The sequence below is a fragment of the Accipiter gentilis genome, chromosome 26 (assembly GCF_929443795.1).
Source record: "Accipiter gentilis chromosome 26, bAccGen1.1, whole genome shotgun sequence".
NCBI lineage: Eukaryota > Metazoa > Chordata > Aves > Accipitriformes > Accipitridae > Astur > Astur gentilis.
The window spans coordinates 1,653,727-1,668,700 of NC_064905.1; the positions used below are offsets into that span (position 1 = coordinate 1,653,727).

The 14,974-nt window shown below is 52.7% G+C and overlaps 1 protein-coding gene across 24 annotated transcripts in view; it reads left to right on the plus strand.

Annotated features, from left to right (window-relative positions):
• The window catches only part of LOC126051050 (protocadherin gamma-C5-like), a 147,764-nt gene that overhangs the window by 119,941 nt on the left and 12,849 nt on the right, over window positions 1-14,974 (plus strand). For 21 of the 24 annotated variants that reach the window (XM_049829744.1, XM_049829736.1, XM_049829735.1 and 18 more), the window contains one exon: window positions 7,802-7,860. In XM_049829744.1, coding sequence (XP_049685701.1) covers window positions 7,802-7,860 — 59 coding nt within the window. Of the gene's footprint in view, window positions 1-16; window positions 2,725-3,215; window positions 5,812-7,801; window positions 7,861-14,974 lie in introns of those variants that run through there. The other 3 variants (XM_049829728.1, XM_049829727.1, XM_049829729.1) reach the window with 3 other exon arrangements.

Below are 14,974 nucleotides of genomic sequence, written 5' to 3' on the forward strand. Positions count from 1 at the left end.
CGGCGGGCGCGGGGGGCGCCGGGGCCGCCGCCGCTCGGGGAAGCGCCGCGCAGGTTCGCGCCGCGCGGCAACAGCCCGCGGGTTGCGATTGGCGCCGGTGTTGCTGTCCTGGGAAAGGAGCGCGGCGATTGGAGGAGCGGCGCGGCCCTGGGAGCCAATAGCGAGGCGGCTGCGCGGAGCACCGGCGTCCCCCGCCCCCGTCGAACCGCGTCCGCCCCAAACAATGAATGGGAGCGGCGAGCGCTGAGCGCGGCCCCGGAGCGCGGTGGGCATCGCTCCCCGGCCGCCCACCCGGCAAGGATGCCGAGGGCAGGGAAGGCGGGTCGGTCCCTGGGACTGCCGCGTGTCTTCTCTTTCTGTTTGTTCTTGCACAGCTCCTCTGCTCAGATCCGGTACAGCATCCCGGAGGAGCTCACCCGGGGCGCCTTCGTGGGCAATATCGCGAAGGACCTGGGCACCGATGTGGCGAAACTGGCGGCAGCTAATCTGCAGGTACTGTCCGATTCGGATTCCCAGTACTTCTCGGTCAATGTGAACACTGGTGTTATAATGGTCAGCGAGCGGATAGACCGGGAGCAGCTCTGCGGGCAGAACCCCCGCTGCTTCCTCCACCTGAAACTTGCCATCGAGAACCCAGTGGAGTTTTACCGCATTGAGGTGGAGATCCTGGATATCAACGATAACCCCCCACAGTTCCCCAGTGACGAGGTTTCCTTGCGCATCTATGAGCTGGCATCACTGGGTGCCCGCTTCCCTATCCAGCCTGCCCAGGACCCCGACGTGGGCACCAACACCTTGCAGACCTATCACCTGAGTGCCAATGAGAACTTCAACCTCAACGTGAAGGCGCGCACAGATGGTGGGAAGTTCCCTGAGCTGGTGCTGGAGAGGGCCCTGGACCGGGAACTCAGGGCTTTCCACCAGCTGGTCCTGACTGCCGAAGATGGGGGCTCTCCCCCTCAGTCCAGCAAGACACGCATCACTATTCAGGTCCTGGATGCCAATGACAACCACCCAGTCTTTGACAGACCCTCATATGGAGCCCGCTTGGTGGAGAACTCGCCGCTGGGCACCCTTGTGGTGAAGTTAAATGCCACTGATGTGGACGAAGGGCCCAACGGAGACATCCGCTACTCCCTCAGCAGCCATAACTCAGCTGCCTTACGCCAGATCTTTGCCATCGATGAGCAAACTGGGGAGATTCGCGTCCAGGGCAACCTGGACTTCGAGGAGGCAACGGTCTATGAGATCGAAGTGGAGGCCAAGGACATGGGGTCGCCCACGATGGAGGAGCACTGCAGCGTGGTGGTGGAAATCACTGATGTGAACGACAATGCCCCTGAGGTCATTCTTACCTCCTTCTCCAGCTCCCTGAGTGAGGATGCACCCCCGGGCACAGTGGTGGCCGTGATACATGTCAGAGACAGGGACTCTGGTGAGCAGGGCAAGGTCCAGTGTCACGTGTCTCCAGATCTTCCCTTCCAGCTGCGTAAGGACTATGAGCACCAGTACTCACTGCTAACCAGCACCCATTTGGACCGGGAGCATATTGCCTACTACAATGTCACTGTCTCTGCCTCGGACCTGGGCAGTCCCCCGCTCTCCCGCCACACCATCTTGCCAATTGCCCTGGCAGATGTCAATGACAATGCACCCCAGTTTGAGCAAGCGTCCTATGAAGTGCTGGTGGCAGAAAACAACCCGGTGGGCAGCGTGCTGGTTACAGTCTCTGCTGCCGACCCTGACTCGGAGCAGAATTCCCGCCTCTCCTACTCCATCCTGCGAGCTGGTGGGACAGATCCAGGCCTGGATCCGACTCGCTACCTCTCCATACATCCCACAAATGGGCAGGTCTCTGCCAAACTCCCCTTTGACTATGAGCAAACCACCTATCTCCAGTTCCATGTGGAGGTCTCGGATGGTGGCTCCCCGGCCCTGAGGAACAGGACGCTGGTTCATGTTTTTATAGTGGACCAGAACGACAATGCCCCACGGGTGCATTTCCCCAGGGCTGGGGAGGACTCTGCTACCCAGTTACGAATCTCCCCCTCCACCGCCCCTCCTGCTCTCATCACCAAGGTGGTGGCAATAGATGCGGACTCGGGGCGCAATGCATGGCTCTCCTACCACCTCGTGGAAGCCACAGACCCAGGGCTTTTCAGTGTGGCCCTGCGCTCCGGGGAGATCCGGATCATGCGGGCCCTGCAGGAGTCGGATTTCTCTGCACATGAACTGCTGGTGGTGGTCCGGGATGCTGGGGACCCCCCACTCTCCACAGCCGTCACACTGGTGGTGCTAGTGGAGGAGAAGGGCCCAGAGGCTTTGCAGGGCTCCGAGGATCGGGCCACTGATGGTGGGGGCTTACCCACGATTACACTTTATCTGATTGTGTCCCTAGTTCTCATCTCCACTGTCTCGCTGGTGGGACTGGCAGCACTGGGCATACGGTGCCTCCGGCGGGGCTCTGCCCCTGCCAACCAGGGCTGCTGCGTGGAGAGCGTGAACACGCTGCAGCCCCCTCCCAGCCACATTTCTGGGCACTTGCACTATGAGCCTAAGCAAGGGGACATGGTGATGGGTGTCCAGGTGACAGCCACGGCACCCCCTGCACCGCGTTACCGCTCCTGCTTTTCGCCGGTCTCGGACATCAGCGAATTCATGTTTGTGAAACCCTCCGCGGGTCCAGCCGGTGCCAGCCCGCCGGATTCCACCCTGTGCAGCGAGGTGAGCTCGGGAGCGTGTCCCGCTGCCTGCGGGGCTCGGCACCGGAGCAGCGGCTCGGGGTGCGGCACCCCCAGCCGGCTTTGGTGAGGGGGTGCCCGCCGGTGCCCGCTCCCAGCAGCCGGGAGGGGCGGAGCGGGGATTCCCGCTGCCGGGAGTTCCCGGCGCCCTCCCGGCGCTGTGGGGGCGGAGAGGCGGCGGCGGGGCGGTGGGGGGGGGCTACGCCGTGCGTATTTTGGGGAAGGCGGCGGAGGAGGGAGAGGAGGAGGAGGGAGAGAAAAAGGAGGAGGAGGAGGAGGAGGGGGCTGTGGAGAGACGTAAAACTGTCACTCGGTCCATCCCCTCCGCTCGCCGACTTTGTGCGTCTTTGCGTACCGAGGAGCTGCTCAGCCGGCCGGGCTGCGATCGCCGCCCCGCCCCCGCCCGCCCCGTCCATCCCTCCCTGCCCGGCTCCGGCGGCTCCGGCGGCTCCGGCGGCTCCGGCGGCTCCGGCGGCGGCTTCCTCCCTGCGCAACCCGCTCGGACCCTCCCGGGGCGCGGAGGTTCCGGCGCGGCGGCGGCTGCCGGGGCCGGCAGCGGAGGCGGGGAGGCGGGGGAGGCTGCGCGGAGCCGCTGCCGCTCAGCTCCGTGCTGCTCCGCTCTCACAGTCGGCACGGGATGCTCGGGGGACGGAGTTTGCCGTGGCAGCTCCCGCTGCTGCTCGCAGCCCTCTCCTGTCTGCCGGCTCCCAGCAGCGCCCAGCTCCACTACTCCGTGCCCGAGGACCGAGAGCCGGGCTTCTCGGTGGGCGACCTGGCCAAGGACCTAGGGGTGGAGGTGCGGAGCTTGGCCACCCGCAACCTGCGCCTGGTGAGCGAGGGTGGGCAGCGGCACTTCCAGGTGGACCTGGCAGCGGGCGTGCTGCTGCTCGACAGCAGGCTGGACCGGGAGGCCCTGTGTGGGCAGAGCCCCACGTGCTCCCTGCACCTCCAACTCGTCATGGAGAATCCCCTCCAGCTCCACCGTGTCGAGGTGGATGTCCTCGATGTCAATGACAACGTGCCCCAGTTCCCCAAGCCGGAGGTGGTCTTGGAGATCACTGAGGTAGCCAACCCTGGGACTCGGCTACCCTTGGAGGTAGCAGAAGACCCGGATATGGGCTCCAACTCCATCTCCACCTACGAGCTCAGCCCCAGTAAGCATTTCGCCCTGAGTATCAACGTGAGAGGAGATGGCGTTAAAATGCCCGAGATCGTACTTGAAAAAGCATTGGATAGAGAGAAAGTGGCTGTTCATCACCTAACACTGACAGCCCTGGATGGAGGGAATCCGGTGAAATCTGGCACTGCCAAGGTTACCATCCATGTCCTGGATGCAAATGACAACCCTCCTGTCTGTGATCCACCCATATCTAAGGTACATCTGGAGGAGAATGTGCCAGTGGGTACTCTGGTCACCAAGTTGAATGTCACTGACCTGGATGAAGGTCCCAACGGGGACGTGGAATATTCTTTCAAAACGAGCAATAATGCACCTGGTAAACTCACCAAGCTGTTCTCCTTAGATCCCCGGACAGGGGAGATCAGAACCAAAGCCCCACTGGATTATGAGGAATCCAGTGCTTATGAGATTGCGGTTCGAGCCAGGGACAAGGGGTCCCCAGCCATGGAAGGACACTGTCACCTGCGAGTGGAATTAACTGATATCAATGATAACAGCCCAGAGATCGTGCTGACCTCTCTCTCCAGCCCAGTGCTGGAGGATGCAACCCCAGGCACTGTGATTGCCCTCATTGGTGTGAAGGACAGTGATTCTGGTGAGAATGGGCAGGTCCGCCTGCAGATAGCAAAAGAGCTCCCATTTAAACTGGTGTCATCTTTTAAAGAGCATTTCTCACTGGTCACAAGTGGTCCCCTTGATCGGGAGAAGGCCAGTGGATACAACATCACGGTGAGGGCTGTGGATTCAGGGTCCCCACAGAGGGCCACACAAAAAACCTTTTACCTCCGAATTGCTGATGTGAATGACAATGCACCGAATTTCTCTAGCCCTTTTGATACAGCTCACATTCAGGAAAACTCCCTTCCTGGAACTTCTGTTTTTTCAGTGTCAGCATCTGATCCTGATGAGGGTAGCAACGCCAAGCTGTCTTACTCCATCCTGGACAACGGGATGCAGGATGTACCCATCTCAACCTACTTCCGGATAGACCAGGACAATGGCACCATCTACACTGTGCGGGCTCTAGACTACGAGCAAAACAAGGTGTTCCAGGTGCCTGTGGAGGTGAAGGATGCTGGGTCTCCTGCACTGAGTAGCACTACTGTGGTCCATGTGTTTGTCCTGGATGAGAACGACAATGCCCCCACCATTGTCTATCCGTCTGTCCCCAAGGGCTCTGCCTTCCACCAAACCATCCCGGCCTTAGCAGAACCTGGCTATCTGGTCACCAAAATTGTAGCTGTTGATGCTGATAGTGGCCATAATGCCTGGCTGTCCTACCAGCTGCAGGAGACCACTGAGGCTTTGCCTTTCCAAGTGGAACACCGCTCTGGAGAGATAAGGGTTGCACAGGCTCTCAAGGAGTCAGAAGATCCCCACAGGCTGGTGGTTGAAGTGAGGGACAATGGGATACCGTCCCTCTCGGCCTCTGTGGTAATAGTAATTTCCCTGGAGGAAAACAGTGTGCAGGACTTTTCCAAGTCCTTGGACCTCCCCAAATCTTCTCCCAAGGATACCAACCTAACGCTTTACCTCATCATCTCCTTGGTGTCCATTTCCCTTGTGTCCTGCGTGATGTTTGCTGTGGTGGCTGCCCGGTGTCTCAAAGCTGGCACTGCCAGCTGGACCTTTGGGGGTTGCTGCCGAGGGACTGGCCGCAAGCCTGCCTCCCATTTCCATGGGCAGATGAAGCCAGATGGCTTCATCAAGTACCTGGACGTGGGAGGAGCGGGCTTGACCTCCCAGGCACAGAATTACACTTCTTGTTTCTCGCCCATGTCTGACCAGAGCGATTTCCTCTTTGTAAAACCTTTCAGCCATTCTAGCACTGCAGAGACCATGGCTGCCTATGAGCAGGTGACCAGCACCTTAGCAAGTCCCTGTGATGGGGTAAGAGATGGGTGTTTCTTACTGTCCTGTGTGCTAAGCGCAACGGTCCATAATATCCAGGCCAGTTGGCTGTTCTCTGTCTGTCCTTCCACCTAAGAAGGTAGCTTCAGGGAATGTGTGTCACCATCACCTCCTGGGAGGTGGCAGGTGAAAGCTTTGGCTCAGCTTGATGGAGGTGGGGGAAGGGGCTGGGCAGCACTATGAAATCAAAGACTGTGTGTTCGTAGAAGTGGAGAGTTTTCCATTGGCCCCGTTCGTACTCTTTTTAAAGTGATTCTTAGCATGGTCAGGAACATGTTTTTTTGGTGTTTAACTCTTTGATTCTATTTAACCCCTTTATGCTGCATGGCATACAAACTGCAATGTGGGAGGAGGTTATCTGAAAGCAAAGTTTGTCAGTGTTTCTTTTGCTCTGTTTTAGAGGTGCATTGTAGAAATTTCTCATTTCTTAGCTCCCAAGTGTTACTAATTACTGATTGTGCACTGGCAAGGGATCATTTTCCAGCTTGGTTGTTTTGAGCGAGGGGCTGAATTCACTATTCGGCACAGAACGTAGTGACATTTTTCACAAAGGTCCTGGTGACCTTATATGCCCTTGGGCTTACAGAGACGTAGGCAGTGGCATGCTTTGAAAACTTCAGCCACTTGTATTCAGATGTCTAAATATGGATGTAGGTGACTCTATTTAGCTGTAGCTTTTATAACTTTAGGATATAAAAAGTAAAGTAATTTTGCATCATAAATGCCTGACCTGAATTTGAAAGTGGTAATTACAACAGGAATTCAAAATATAGATTGGGAAGGGCTTATATAGTGCAGGATTGTGTGTCAACGTGTGCAAAAATGTGTATCTGAAATCTGGAGGGCAAGTATTTAAACAGCTTAATTTGCATGCAACATGGGTACCAGTGGGGCCTCTATTTTAGGGGGGTAATTTATTCTAATATATTCTTTCATGAGATTCATCAAAGCTGTGGAGAAATTAGTGAAATCACATCTACTAAATAAAAATCTAGGTCAGCTGTACCCGTCTTCACTTTTCCTTAGTAATTGCATGTACAAGCAGAATAATCCTATAAAACTGATGTTCCACTGTTTGGACTATGAACTGCTCATTCCTAAGGTAACTGAGAGAAATGTTGTCCTTTCCAGGTAGCATGTTATCATTCTGGAGTTAATTAAGAAGATTACTATTTTCGGAAGTATGCCGTCTTCCAGACAGAAAACAGTTCAGCTATTTAGTGCTCTTCACAAAGACATGATTCAAACAGGAATATGCAAGCCTGCTTTGTGTCCTTCTTTATTTACAAAATGTTCATTGTCTGATGGTAAAATAACACAGGCAGAAAGCGATACAGGGGCTTACTAATGAAGTTACAAAGTGTGCTGCTGTGTCCGAAGTTTATTGTATCTCCTAAACAAATAATGCTTTTTTCTTTTGCTGTCGGAAGTTCATTCTTTTCTCTGTGGACAGAAAAATACTGTAGTGCTCCGAGGCCACAACACCTAGGAAAAGTCATTCAAATACAATGTGTGAAATCAAGATCTCAGGCAGGCCTTTTTAAGGACAGAAGAAGGACAGATTAGGAAGGTCTGTTATCATTTTACCTTCTGGCATTAAAAGCATCTTTCTCAGTCTCAATTAACTCTGCCACCCCCTACCCCCCCAAGCTCATTACTTTGGTACCATTGCTTCTGCTGAATTGATGCCCTTATCAGTTTATTTCATGCTTCATTTCTTTCACAGCCTGGTTTCCTGAGCTGCTTTGGAAGATTATTCGCTGAATAGTTTTTGTCATGCTTTTTAGTATTCATGCTGGTTCAGAAATACTCAAGAAAGGGGGAGGGGGAGCTTTCTTTTTGTTCTAATTGATTTGCTTTACTTGGAAAGAACACGCTGATACTCCAGACTCAAATAATCCAGGATCAGCTCACTTTCATTTTCAAAGGCAAGAATGGAGGTATTAAAACTCTTCTATTTTCTCTGCAGCAAGCTCAGCCTAACACAGACTGGCGCTTCTCTCAGACCCAGAGGCCTGGAACGAGTGGGTAAGTGCCTCTTTTTCCATGTATGTGTCTTGTGAAAATTTCTTTCCTTTGCATGACACTTTCAGTGCTGGGAAGTCCTCGACTGGCAGCTCTGAGGATGGGTGTTCCCTGTCATTGGTAGAATTGTCCGGCCAAAGAGTCAGCTTCTCTGTCAGTTCTGTTTGGTGGTGGTGTGTCAGGGCTTGTTTGCAATGGTGTGTCTGGTTTGGGGTTTGGTGTCTACAGCTCAAGGACGGTCAGGAACCGGAGGGAACTCCAGGTGAAGTTGTGCAATGGTTAAAGAACTGGAAAACATGATTCAAAGAGAAAGGCTTCCCCTCTAAAGCAGATTTTGAGCATTTAGACTAGATTCTGAGTCCAAAATCTTGATTCCTCCACCTCCTCGGAGGCCACTGGAAATCACTGTGTGAGTCCCTTTACCAGCCATGGAGCCTTGAGTTCTGTGCTGCTGAAGTGTATATTGCCTGCTCTGGCTTGAGCACCTAGTGCCAAACTGCTGTGTAAGCCCCATGGCAGTCAGACGTTGAGTGGATGAGACCCAGATCCCCAAAGGCCCCTTTAGAGAAATGTGTCCCAGCTACATCAAACTCAGCAGGAGCAGGTCCATCATGAAATGACACTCTATGTGCTTTCTCCTGTAGGCTAGTCTGGCTGAGTCAGTGTTAGGTCCCCCCGGATCCAACTCCATTTGTTGGGGAGTTTGGAATCTTTCTTGCATTCCTTGGGAAGTGCCATCACCAACACAGGGTGGTTCATCAGTTCTTCCAGGTGAGGAGCCCTCTGCCTGCTTCCCACTGGAGCTGGCCAACTGGGCAGATGGAGGCTAAGGAAGAAGAAATTAAACCTAATGGGTCAGGAGACTCACAGGAAGGATGTCTCCTAAGGTCTGGTCTTGCTCTCAAAACCATGGCTGAGTTTTTGCCAATTTGCATGTGATGTTAAAAAGATAAGCCCTGGCAGCAGAGCAGAGACCTGCCTCCCAAGTGAGTACCCCTCTCTTGACTGTGCGCTCTTGCCTCTGGCCCAACAAAGTTTGCTTTTTATGGTCCACAGTGAGAAAGCACTGACAAGAAAATGTTGAGCAGGTGCCCTTCACCTCTCCCGTCTTCCCTCCTGGTTCATAAGCGAGGGCAGGGATCCTCTTCCAAGGGTGCACTTCCTTGAATAACATTAGGATAAGAAAGGACTTAAACTGGGAGTCCATCTTCCTCTGTGAATACCCCAGAGGTTATTGTGTATGAGGAGACTGGCTCCAGGATCATTTATGTGTGAAAAGATTACATCTTTTGAGGCATACCCAAGGATTATACCCTTGGAGCAATCAGAAGTAATTGGGATGCTGTGCATCCGGGGCTCGCTGGGTCAGATACTAAGAGAGGAGCTCATGCCTCTGTGCTTTGTCATTCCTGGTAGCCACTCAGGCGGCTCCTGTGGAGGTTTAAATGGTGCCACAGGGAGTGTCGGTTTCTGGATTTTGGTGTCAGAGCTTGCAGTTAAAACATCTGCAGCAGCTGGTTGTGTCTCAGCCTTTCTCTGGGTCTGGCTTGATAATTTAGCTTAACAGAAAATGAAGAGACTGCTATAGCCAACTTGTTGCAGCGATTAAACTTTGTTACTAGGCTCTTCTAGCTGACAAAGCTAAAATGGAGTGACGGTTTGATATAAAGTAGATAAAGCATTCCTACTAGAAACCAGCTATGGACCTTAAAACAAGGTTATTGCTGGAACACTTTTCTCAGAGGTCTGTTGAATTCCCAATCACTGACAACATTTTAATCAAGAAAAGTCTTTCTCACCATTTACGCTCTAGTTCAAATGACAATTAACAAAGCCCTGTTAATACAGAAGTGCACCAGAGCTGCTGTAATAGTTTTGTTACAAGAAGCAAGTAAACGAGCCCCATCAGAGCAAGCTCTATTGCTTCCTCTTCCAGCATCATGCCAGTGCTCTTCAAGGCACAGAACTGATGCAGTCCAGACCTACTTAACTCAGTGACAGGGACCTTTTCGCAGGTCATGGGACAGTGACCCTCACCCCAGCCTCTGCCTGAAGCTCTTTACAAGTTCCAGCCCCTTCTCAGTGCCTAAGTGGGAGCAGCAGCCTGTGGGGTGGGAAGAGAGAGGGCAGGAGGAAAGGCAGCCTCAGACTCTGTTCGTGGAGAGCTGAACTAGCAAAACGTGTTGGTTCTGGTGCAGGACCTGTGATGTTACCCCTGGTGATCTATGACCTGGGTGCCCACAGTAGTCCCTGAAACAGCCACTAGTGGCTTGTGTGGTACCTGTTGTGGCAGTTCCCATAGCACTGGCTGCCCAGGCTGGCCCCCAGGTTTGGAGAGTGGCTTTGCCCCAGCACAGGCTGGTACTGAAATAACTCAGTGGATTTTAATTTCTGCTGGTTTTGCCCACCTGCCTGTGTGCAGATTCCACATTTGCAATAAAATCAGCTCTTCCTGATTTTGTTTTTTTTGTTTCTTTTATCCTGTTTTAAGTTAAATCAAGGGAGATGTGTTTATTCTAAACCAGTGTTAAAATACTAAAGGATGGAAATAGAAAGTGCTATTTTATGTGTTCAGTGCCCAGCCCTGACATCTCTCAGATGATAAAACAGGCAAATCCTGGAGAGCAGTTCACTCCCCATTGTGCTCTTCCTAGTGTTTTGATGTCTGGTGGGTGAATTCCCCAAGCACTGGTTGGTAGTACAGGTATTAAAGAAGGTGCAAGGGCAACTGCCTGAGCCCTGCCCACTGTTAGTCTCTCCAATGTTAGCTCACGTACAACTGTGTCTCCTGCTGACAGGCGAACCTCTCTAGGACCGTGAGCTCTCCGAACAGCAGGGCTCTGCTTGGCTCTTGGGGAACACAGGCCACCTCTAGCTGAAAAGAAAAAAAAGGGATGTGCTCTTAACTGCATTTGTCTGACCCAAATTAAATAGCAATAAATACAAGGCAGCTTAGGCTAGTGGTTTGAATGGGTCCTTGAGGGAGTCCGGCACTGACCCTAAGCCAGAAAGCAGGCTTAAACCCATGTTGTGATTTCTCCTTTGCTGTCTTCATGTGAGTTGGAGAGGGAACAATCCTGTCTTTTCTGAGCATATCCCCACCCACTGAAACAAATCCCACATGTCTCCAAGCACCTGAAACCCGGCAAAACTCAGGGTAAGCTCAGTAAGGCAGGGACCATCTCTCGATCTCATATATCACTGCGTTCAGAGTGCTGTTACAGGACAACAAAGAGAATTTGTTCTGTGTTCGGAAACACAGGAAAGCTCTGGTGCACATGCTCAGGAAATAAGAGCTCAGACAATATCCTCTGAAAATGTGGTAGGGAGTCAGAACTGAGTAGACCAATTCTCAATTAATCTTGTTTGGGAGAAACAGGAGGGTAGATTAATTAATTTAATGATGTTTGTATTTTGTTTTCTTAAAAAAAAAAAAGCAGCCATGGGCAAATGTAAATGAGTACAGAATGATACCGAGCAGCAGATGCTGTTCCCAGACAAATCAGATCAGTGGCTGTAGTGGAGATCACAGCAATGAATTGATCAAAGGGCAGTAGACGTACAGTCTGACAGTGTTACAGGACATCCCTGTAGGATCGTCAGTGTGGGGTTTCCCAGGGGGTGGGGTGGGCTCGTATCGGGGGGCAGTGTAGGGATTGGAACTGGTATGAGGGACACATCTTGCTGCTTTTTCACTAGTTGCCAAAGGAACAGAGACGGGGCTTGTGCCCTGCACGTTCATGGTACTTGCATAACACTGATAGCTCTTTGTTTTGATCTCTGTGTGATGGTTTATTCAGGAAAACACCTGGCTTAAGTCAGGATTTCCTTCCTGAAGGAGTGGCGAGGGCTCTGTGTTGCTCGCAGGTGGGCATGGGAGGGTGAGATGTCCTGTGCTGGGAAAAGCTGGTATGTCCTGGGCAGCTCATAGGAGGAGTGTGGACAATCTCAGGCCATGTGGGTAAGCTGGAAGGAGATCCCAGGCAGCAGGCACCCCAGAGACAGTGGTGGGGAACTCCCAAGGAGGTGGGGAGCAGTGTGGGAATCCCCGGTCACTCCAGGGGAGGGAGGAGCAAAGCATGCAAAGAAGATATAGAGTCTCATTTTGCACACTCCCTCCATTTATTTTCTCTAATTCTAAATCTCCCTGTGCTACTAGTTTCCAATGCTGTTGCAAGCCAGTCTCCCTCTCCCAGGGTGAACACAGTCAATAGTGATGTTCACTTCACTCACCTGTTAAAGAGCATCATGGCCACCTTGTCTGACCCCGGCCATCATCACCCAGGCTGTGCAGAGGGAGGAAGGAGGGTGCAGCAAAAGGGGTTTGCAGCTGATAGTGGAGGTGCTCATAGGAAAGCTATGAAGGAAAGGATGTTTTTTTCATTCTTTGTTTCATTTTCAAGCCTGAGGTCCAAGAGTTGGGCTTGCAGGACTTAACGACAGTCTGCCTGTGTTTGGTGGGGGACAGGTTGGGGAAAAAAGGTGTTCCAAGGATAGTCCTTAAAGTTCTCAGGAGCATTCTTGGTGATCAGAACGTGCAGGTACTTCCAAAGGGTGGCTGCAGCTCAGGGGGCTTCTACTGTGTGTTTGGGGTGGTCAGACAGCAGCACCCCAGTGTACCAGGACACGCTCCCACCAAGGGAAGCCTATATGTGTATGTGCGGGTGGGACATCTCAGGGCACACAGCAGCTGGGGCCAGAGGCCAGAGGCAGAGGGAGATGTGAACATTCATGGGTTAACGCAGCATGGGGGCGGATACACAGCAGAAGGACAGCTGGCCAGAGATGCAGCCACAGGGGGTCTGCAGGTGTTGTGACCCCACAGGAATTCATGTTGCAAGTTTGTGTAACATTATAGTGGATATAGCAGCAAGTGCTATAAAGCACATGCACGCCTGCACCAGTGGGGATGTCAGGGTAAACACTGACAGATTGACCTTCTGTCCACTTTTTGATTGAAAATGTTGTGAAAACTGGCATGTGCTGGGCAGAGGCGCCAGCCAAGCTGCAGCCTGCAGCAGTCCTCTCCCTCCAGTGCTTCTGCTGGGTTGCAGAGCCAGGTCCCTGTGACTGTGACCCCTCCGTCGCTCTCATGCCCCACCATGGCTCTTCTGGCATCTTTTCATAGAATCACAGAAGGGTTTGGGTTGGAATGGACCTTCAAAGATCGGCTACTCAAACCCCTCTGCCATGGGCAGGAACATCCTTCACTAGATGAGGTTGCTCAAAGTCTTGTCCAACCTGACCTTGAACACTTCCAGGGATGGAGCATCCATAGCTTCTCTGGGAAACCTGTTCCAGTGTCTCACCTCCCTCATTGTAAAACTTCTTCCTTATGCCCAACCCAAACCCCACCCTCTTTCAGTTTAAAACCCTTGCCCCTTGTCCTTTCATGACAGACTCTGGTAAAAAGTCTTTCTCCATCTTTCTTATAAACCCCCTGCAGTACGGTCTCCCCAGAGCCTTCTCTTCTCCAGGCTCAACAATCCCAACTCTCTCAGCCTCTCTGCATAGCAGAGGTTTTCAAGCCCTCAGAACATTTCGGTGGCCTCCTCTGGACCTGCTCTCACAGGCCCATGTCTGTTTTGTGCTGGGGACCCCAGAGCTGAACACAGTGCTCCGTGGAGGTCTCAGGAGAGTGGAGCAGAGGGAGACAATCACCTCACTTGACCTGCTGGCCACGCTGCTGGTGATGCAGTCCAGGAGACGCTTGGATTTCTGGGCTGCGAGTGCACATTGTCTACTTGTATCCCATTTGTCACCCACCAGTACCCCCAGTCCTTCTCCACAGGGCTGCACTCAATCCATTCATCCCGCAGACTGTACTGACATTGGCAATTGCTGCCACCCAGGTGCAGGACCTTGCACTTGGCCTTGTTGAACTCCAGGAGGTTCACATGGGCCCACTCCTCCAGCCAGTCAGGGTCCCCGATGTTTCCCCCCACAATATCTGCCCTTGCAACCCTCCTATGCATCATGCAGCGAGGGTCTCCCTATGCTCCTCTTCTCCATTCCCCCACTGCATCTCCAGCCTCCTGCTTTCTCAGAGCCCCTCCCCACCACCACTGTCCTCCCACACAGCATCCCAGGCTGTGCCCAGCTCCAATGTAGCAGCAGAAAAAGCAGCTTTTGCAATTTCCAGCCACTCATGTGATGATGGGCAGTGATGGGAGAGCCAGTGGGCCAAGCATGGCTGGTAACTGAGCCTTTCCCTAGTAGCAGACACCAATGAAGGTCTTTCTCTGTTGATTTTCATGCAAATGGTGGAAGAGTAGCATGTCAGAAACTTCCACCTGGCCATTGGATCTGGTTGAAACCACTCAACAGCTTCCAGAAGCCTGGGGTAATTGAATGAGTGGATGGGCAGTGTGGGGGGAAAAGGCTGAAAAAGGGAAAGGGGGACAGTAGTCAGGACAATGTAACGTGGAGAATGTGCAGCTAGTGGGATGTGCACCACAGCTGGTGTCACCGCAGCTTGGGGAAGGCCAGGAGCCCTGGGACCAACTGCTGGCACTTCTGGGCTATGCAGGCTTCCCACTCTCAGCTCCTCATTGACAGGCACAAGAGGAGCAGTAGAAATAACTGCCACCCTGGGAATTTAGGAAATAATTGTAATCCTCAGGTTTCCATCCCAAATGCACTCAAAAGTTAAAGCCAGTAGTGGTACTCGCTTTGCCAGATGAGGTTCCACATGTTCTGCAGTGAATCAAAAGAGGTGCAACAGTCTTTGGACTAAAATTACAGCTTCTTCTGGCTGGTTTGCATTTGTCTGCCTGTTCAGATGCTTGAGTATTGAGTGATTCCTCCACAGCTCCTGCAGCATGCAGAGCATGGAGCTCGGGAAGGTGTGAGTGGAGCTCAGTAGCCTGAAAAATCACAGCTCCCTCTGGAAATCCCTTTGAGGTCATTGCTTTGCAGGAACAGCCGTAATCTAAGTGACACAGCACTCTCCTAAGATTGAGAGCCGCTGTGCTTTAATGTGGGCTGTGGACCTCTGAGTGAAGTGGGAGTTGTGGTAGTAAAGGGGCTCTGCTGTGAAGGGAGGGTTTTCCCTCACCAAAGCCTCTGGGGCTGCAGAGCTCAAATCACTAGCTCATGCCAGGTCCTGGGGAGTCTG